At 35.4% G+C, this 8,043-nt stretch overlaps 1 protein-coding gene across 6 annotated transcripts in view; it reads left to right on the top strand.

Annotated features, from left to right (window-relative positions):
• LOC310729415 (excitatory amino acid transporter 2-like) overlaps window positions 1–7,560 on the top strand; it is a 24,596-nt gene extending 17,036 nt beyond the window's left edge. For 3 of the 6 annotated variants that reach the window (XM_083547571.1, XM_083547570.1, XM_083547569.1), the window contains exons 3-11: window positions 134–286; window positions 392–642; window positions 725–872; window positions 959–1,085; window positions 1,256–1,489; window positions 1,748–1,942; window positions 2,696–2,830; window positions 3,040–3,225; window positions 5,521–7,560. In XM_083547571.1, coding sequence (XP_083403697.1) covers window positions 134–286; window positions 392–642; window positions 725–872; window positions 959–1,085; window positions 1,256–1,489; window positions 1,748–1,942; window positions 2,696–2,830; window positions 3,040–3,225; window positions 5,521–5,524 — 1,433 coding nt within the window. In that variant the 3' untranslated portion in view covers window positions 5,525–7,560. Of the gene's footprint in view, window positions 1–133; window positions 287–391; window positions 643–724; window positions 873–958; window positions 1,086–1,255; window positions 1,490–1,747; window positions 1,943–2,695; window positions 2,831–3,039; window positions 3,272–5,520 lie in introns of all 6 variants that reach the window. The other 3 variants (XM_083547568.1, XM_083547567.1, XM_083547566.1) reach the window with 1 other exon arrangement.
• Window positions 7,561–8,043: the final 483 nt, after the last annotated feature.

Here is an 8,043-nt window from a genome sequence, read left to right as displayed (position 1 = left end):
CTATCATCTTTTCAATTTTTGGAAAATCTATGCAAATTACATGTCAGTTAGAATGAATAATTAATGAGTCTGTGAGAAATTAATCTGTTAATTTCCTCCTCTCAGTCCTATTCTCTCTCTAACATCTCCCCAGGTGTGATATTGGGAGCTGTATCTGGTATGCTTCTGCGTGTGGCCTCTCCTATTGATGACAACATTGTCATGATAATTGCATTCCCTGGAGACATTCTAATGAGGATGCTAAAAATGCTTATCCTTCCACTTATCATCTCCAGTTTAATCACAGGTAACTATATATTTAAACCATCTGGTCAGCAGGATAAAGGTAAACGTTAAAACTCATAATAAATAAGAGGCACATCCACTAACCTGTTACATATTCTGAATCCAGGTCTTTCAGGTCTAGATGCTAAGTCTAGTGGCCGTTTGGGTACCAGAGCAATGATCTATTATATGACAACCACTATAATTGCTGCCGTGCTGGGAGTAATACTGGTGCTGATCATCCATCCTGGCAACCCCAAACTAAAGGAGAACCTTGGGGAGGGACTCAAGAATGACGAAGTCTCTAGTCTTGATGCTTTTTTTGACCTCATTAGGAACCTATTCCCTGAGAATTTGGTGCAAGCTTGCTTCCAGCAGGTTAGTGATCAAATATTTTTACACTTTTTCTGAATTTAAATGCCAGTTATTACACATACTGAGCTGTTGACTGAATTTACAGGTCCAGACTGTTGTAAAGAAGATTGAAATTGAGCCAGAATATGATGCCAACAGTACCATGGAGGACTTCCTTTTGAGTGCCACTAAGCCACCTCCTATTTTCAAGGAAAAGAAGTCCCTGCAGTACAAGAGTGGAATGAATGTGTTGGGTATGGGACCAAACACTTGGATAAAGAAAATCTGACATTAGTTTGTTTACAGTTAGTCTTAATTCTGAATCTTAATGTGCTCTCAGGTGTGATTGGATTCTTTATTGCCTTTGGTATCTGCATGGGGAAGATGGGAGAGAAAGCAAGGCTTATGATTGAGTTTTTTAACATCCTGAATGAGATTGTGATGAAGCTAGTCATCATGATCATGTGGTAAGTAGTTGCACTTGGGTTGTCTCTCATATAGGTTTTGTCAGTTATTGTACATGTAGTTGACTCCTGTCACTATTTTCCAAAAACATGATTGTTTTTAAGAGATGGACATTACATGTGTTAAACTGAATGTCCTCAAACTTTATGTATCTATGTATCTTTACTTATAGGTATTCTCCATTTGGTATTGCCTGCCTGATTTGTGGCAAGATTATTTCCATCAAGGATTTGGAAGTGGTGGCCAGACAGCTGGGGATGTACATGGTCACAGTCATCATCGGGCTCATCATTCATGGTGCCATATTCCTGCCGTGCATTTACTTTGCCATTGTGAGAAAAAATCCCTTCACTTTCTTCATTGGCATCTTCCAAGCCTGGATCACCGCCCTGGGAACAGCTTCAAGGTGTGACACATTTATTTCTATTTTTACTTTTAGAAACATAGACAATTATGTTGTCGAACTTATCTTATTCAACAGTATTGATAATGATTTCGCCTGCCGGTCTTTGTGCCAGGAAATTTATATAATGCAGGTTCTTGTTGAACATTTTAAGCATTTAACATTTTTAATAATCCGGTCAGAATATTTCTTAATGTTAAGTGAATGTTTTTTATAAACTATAATTTATGACTTCAGAAAAATTATATTTATGTTCTATAGTGCTGGCACACTTCCGGTCACCTTCCGCTGTCTAGAGGAGAACTTAGGCATCGACAAGAGAGTCACCCGCTTTGTACTGCCTGTTGGTGCAACAATCAATATGGATGGCACTGCTCTTTATGAGGCAGTTGCTGCTATCTTTATTGCCCAGATGAATGGTATTGTCCTGGACCCTGGTCAGATTGTCACAGTCAGGTAAGCCCTGATATTTATTGGTGTATTTATTTGCCAAAATACTTAAAATGTGATACAAATGTGATACAATTCTTGACATTTAGACTGTAGGTTAATTCCACCTGGTCAGTTATCATAAGGACTATATTTGTCACTTTTGTCACACGGACTTCTAAAAGATAATCAGCTGTATCTCCTGTATTTAGCAACAAAAATTTCATCCAAATCTGATTCAAATACAGACACTGACTTCAGTATTAGTTTTTTTCATATTATTTTTTACCAGAAAGGTTTACTGGGCATGAGAATAAATGTGTGCATTGTGATACCAAAGAACACAACAAAAAAGTTAACTGTATAGAAAATATATACAGTGTATTCCTTTATGCTTAGCTGCTGTGTGGTCTGGGTTGCAGTGCTTTAAAAAAGACCATTAGATTATTTTCATTTAAGATAGAATAGAAACCAAACCCAGACATTATATATATATATATATATATATATATATATATATATATATATATATATATATATATATATATATATATATATATATATATATATATATATATATATATATATATATTGTAACAGTGTTCAAAAATACGCACATTTCTAAACTACTTATGTAATTTAAGTAGCTGAGGTTGAGGAACTCTCTCTTTGGGTTTGTTCAGTGTCATAGAAGCAAGATGCAGATCCAGATATTATTGATATAAGATACTGTATAAGATTTGTAATACTTGTTATAAATGTTAAATGCCTTGTTTTCAGTCTTACAGCTACTCTGGCCAGTATTGGAGCTGCCAGTATTCCTAGTGCAGGTCTGGTAACTATGCTGCTAATTCTGACTGCAGTGGGGCTGCCAACTCAGGATATCAGTCTTCTGGTAGCTGTTGACTGGCTTCTGTGAGTATTTTTTATAACCATTTAATAGTGACATGACAGCAACAGTATTTGACTTGACTTGAAAAGTGTGAGGAAAAAGCTGATGAATTGCTGCAGAAATGGTTAATTGAACTGATGGCATCCGTAAATGTTAACAGAAATAAACAATTGTGGTTGATTAATGGAATGTAGCTTAATGTTGACTCATTGTCACCCACTGCTTTTTTTAGGGATCGATTCCGTACTTCTGTCAATGTAGTGGGAGACTCATATGGTGCGGGGATCGTGTATCACCTGTCTAAAGCTGAGCTCGATGCCCTGGATGCTCAACATGGGAAGACTGACGACATTGAGATGACCAAGACACAGTCCTACTATGATGACCTCAAGAACCATCATGAAAACAACTCCAACCAGTGCGTCAATGCTGCTCCGAATTCAGTCGTAGTAGATGAGTGCAAGGTACAATTCATGCTTATGGACATAGAGACTTGTATATAGCTCATTCCTGCTGCATGCCGACTGCATTCTGTTCTGAGCTAATTTCTGCAATCTGTGCTCTTCATGCCAGTGTAAATATGTACACAACCACTGAAGCTCAATGGTGTATATATTTCAATGGGCATTTTCTTAAAGCAGCAGTTTTCCTGTCATTTCTTATCTGTGAAAAATACTATTACATTATTTGGAATGTCAGAAACCTCAATTCAAATATTTTTTGCATTTAAGCCATTTTCTCATGCACCACAAAACCCCCACCCTCCTCTATGTCGACAAAAGGCTTCATTTTTTAAGTCTGCTAATATTTCACACATCAGGCTTAGTGCACTCTAATTAGCTTACCATCAAATTAGACTGCTAATTAAAAGCTTTAATGTAATATATTTTTTTCGTTGCTCCACCGAGATTTTTTAATTGTAGCAGTATACAAACCGCAGTGAACAAAAATATTTAAACATCTCACGTCTAATTAAGTGTCTTTCATACTATTCGGTTTTAAAACAACATTTAAACTTTGCGTCCTGAAGTTTTATAAGGATGACAGAAATGCTGCTGCTTTGTTGCTGTTGTTTGTACTTGCATGTCAATATCGAATAAATTAACTACAACTAATCTAATTTATCCAAAGGGGCAAACCATTGTAGTGGCTTTGCATAATAACACTGAATAGATCTAATACTGCTACTCACCTATGTGTATGAATTTGTTGTTGTCTTTGTATGCTGTGTATTATTATTTAATTTTTAGTCTTTTGTTTTTATTTTCTTGTTATATTTTGTGGTTAATGTCTCATAAAATACCAAATATACAAAACTGCCCAGTGTGCATGAAAATGTGCAGTGTATATTAACTGTTAAAATTAGATCTGCATAATAATGCATGCTTTATTCCAAAGAAACATACAGTGTGCATGAAAATACCTGTAACTCATGCATGCACTTTTACATTTTAATTGATTTATGTAGCTGGTCTAATTATAATTTTTTTTTTTTTTATATTTAAATCCTAGTGAGTTTTTATCAGGCTAAGATCTATAGATAAACACAGTAGCGAAGCTTCAACTCTGCAGCCCCTGTATCCCGTGTTCCCAATCTGTGATATAATATCTTTTAAAAAAAACACAGGAAACAATATGTACAAAATTCTTTGTGCCATTAATCAAGCATCAAAAATAAATACTTTTATGTTGCAGCAAATCATACAGATATAGGTTAAGAGAAGACAAGTGAGTGTTTCAAGCTAAGAATACTAAAATAAGAACAATGGGAACAGGATTAATAAAACTTGACAAATTAAGAAATCTTGCCTGGTCCCTTTCCACAAACTATCTAGAGTTGATAATCCTGTTCCCACTTTAGCCTCAGATTCTTGTTCTTTGGCTGACAGGATTAAAACTAAATGTGATTTTCTACAGTTGTAGCCTTCATGCTCTGGTGTACTGTGTATTCTAAGCTGATTTTCTGCTGAGTGTCTATTTATGTAAAAATAGTCTTTTTTGCCAGCGGAGCCCGTCTGGCCTTTCTCCTTCAACCTGTGTGTTCCTACACACAGACCTCTAGAGACTGTTGTATGTTAAATTCAAAGGATATCAACAGTTTCTAAAATACTCAAACCAGCTCACCTGGCATCAACAACCATGCCACAGTCAGAGTGACTGAGATCATTTTCTTCCTAATACGATTTTTGATGTGAACATTAAGTTAAACTCTTGACCAGAATCTGCACGATTTGATGTACTGTGCTATTGACACTTAATTTGCCAATTCGATAATTACAGGAATGTGCAGGTGTAACGTGGCCAGTAAGTGTGTGGCAAAGCTCAATACAATCATCAGCCATTATTTAGGTCATTAAACAAATTGTAGACTTTAACTTTAAAACACTGAATAACATGAATAAAATAACTGACGACCAAAATAAACTACACTGTAAAATGTAAAAATTCAGGAAACAAAGCCCAAAGAATTTATATTAGCATATATTAGCACAGACCAGTTATTATATTAGCACAGACCAGTTATAAAAGTTATCACCATTTAAGAACATGCTAATTATTTTTTGCTAATTTAAATAGCTTATTTAAGTCGACAATTTGCCAACAAACACTAGCCTGCTAAAAACACGGATGTATACTGTTAATTTTTCTTTGTTGTTTTTAATACTTTTTAAATATGCAATGTTGTTTAGATTTTGCTGATAATTTTCTCCAGGTAACCTCGGCAGCCACAAACGGCTCGACTACTGAGTATGCGCTCGTTGAAGAGGAACCACGAAAGAGTGATTAATGTGAGCACACAGACCCTTTCTGTATCCAGTCCCCAAGATTTTATCCACTGAATGAAAGAGAGGAATAAGAAGACCTGCTAAATTCATGCAAACAGAACAAATGATGGGTTTTTATAGTTTGGGCTTTTATGATTCCCCCATTACAGTTCATTTCGATCTGAAATAACAAATACTAATGTAAGAAAAGATTACAGTCACATTGTCTGTGCACTAATATGTGCCTATGAACTAACACTTGCTCAAAAAGCAAGGCTGGGAATAAGGAGAAATAATATATTGTGTACTTTAAATTATTCCTGATTTTAATATATACCATATGCATTCAATGTTTCTCAGAACTTTTCTCAGAATATAAATGGTTAATAACATAGGGAGAGAGTACACAGAAACCCCATCAGTTCAATCTGAGCTAAACAATCCTGTGCAGAGCTAATTTCTTCTCTGTTATTTTACAGCAATATTCATTTCCCCTTGTAGTACCTCACTCTGTGACCTCTGACCTATCTGGCACAATACGTTAGTGCCTTTACTATCTGAGTGTGTCTGAGATCCCCAGTGTTCTGCAGGCAGATCTGGGCTTGTGTACCAACACCGTTTCAAAAATCATACCTGATACTAAAATCCATTCACACGATGTAGCATGTATGCATAATGCCCAGGGGATATTGTTCATTTCCTTCACTGTACTGATAGAAATGTGTACAAGCAGGAAGTTGGTTTACAAAAATGAAATTTTAAATGAAGTGCTGATCATCTCTTTGCCCTTTGTCAAGTTTTACTGAGTGAGTTATGAGGTTTTCATTTCTAGCATCTATTTTGTCTGACAGTATCTGTGTACGCTCTCTCGAATGACAGCCTTTTGAAAAGTTTTTTTTTTTAGCAAGTGTCACGTTGCTATGAAAACTGAATGAGTTCTATTAAGAACTGCTCTCTCACATCGCTGGAATTACTAGAAAATGCTAATAACTGTAGAGTTCACTGCACATGCTCGAGGAAATCAAAAGCACAAACCATGAGACTAAATGTTTAACCTCTCATTCCCTTTATTTTCTCTTGTTCTTTTCTTTTTCATGTAAGATAAACTGATGTGACAAGGTGAAACTAGGGTGAATAAGAACATCAGCAAACGGACCAAACAAGCAGCAGCCCACAGTGTCACTGACATTCCCTAAAACTGATGTGAATAATAAATCTACCTTTAACCTAAAAGCACACACTGCCTTTTATAGACAGCACCCGAGTTAAATATCTCTGACTACTGATTTTTAGCACATCATTCAGAAAATATATTGTAGGGATTTAATAGCTATTTTAAAAGAATATTTAAAAGAAATGCATGTGTTACAATGTTATGTACAGTTAATCTCAACCTTTTTTCTTGATTGGGTGAAACATTAAGTATTTGAAAATAAATGTCCAGAGTTAAAGTAAGTAGTCTTGATGAATGAATGCACAGCACAATTCATTTACGCTTCAGATCTTTCCACTCTCCTTTCTTTTCTTCTCCTGTTTGCAGATTGTAGACCGTTAGATACTCAGGCAAATAAAGATGCACTCAGTGTTATCAGGGAAGACACATTCCTAATGCAGCCAGTTGAAATATTTTATACTAAGCCCTCTGAACATGCTGGAGAGTGATTACTGTTTACAATTTCACAGTGGGTTTACAGCTTGCCAAATGCCTATTGCCTTTATATTACACACGCTTGCACTGTATGTATCAGCGTATTTCATTACTGCCTATGATTTTGCATTATAAAACAAGCACCCCCCACACTTAAAAAAAACAACAACAACAACAACACAAGAAAGCAAGCATACCTAAACCCTAATGGTGATAAAAATAATATCATTTTTTTAAAAGCACATTTTTAAGGAACAATGTTAAGGCTAACATTCCAATACATATTTCCTTGGCTTGTTTCCTTTTTTAAAGCACACTAAACAATCAAAATTAAGTAAAATAAGTTATAAATATAACAACAGAAGACAAAATTCAAGACAGAAAAAGGACAAATAAAAGTGGAAGACAGCAGAAGTAAACAGTTAAATCAGTTTGAGCATCTCAATACAATAGAGTTGTGTACTAGTTGTACCTGCTGCTCTCCATAACCTCCTTAGATATCTCTGTCCTTTAACATTTGCTCCATTAAAGATTTCCTCTCTTTAAAACATGACTATGACTGTTGTGGCAGATCCACCCTGCTTCAATGCCTGTATACCTACAATGACAGCACAAACCTCGAGAATTATAGTAACTGATACCTGAGTATTACCAATTAACCAAATGATGAATGAAAGGAATGCACAAAACATATATATAAGCATGTTTATTTTGTTCTTATCAATAGCTGAGTAACCTCCCTTAAAATCTGCCTTGCCTCTAAAACCATTAACCACTATGTATTGTGTGTACGATATATGCTTTATGCTTTTTGTGTGGTTTG

Source organism: Silurus aristotelis (genome assembly GCF_946808225.1).
Source record: "Silurus aristotelis genome assembly, chromosome: 7".
Lineage (NCBI taxonomy): Eukaryota > Metazoa > Chordata > Actinopteri > Siluriformes > Siluridae > Silurus > Silurus aristotelis.
Note: the sequence above shows the minus strand (reverse complement) of the source record. Positions and strands in the feature narration are given on the sequence as shown.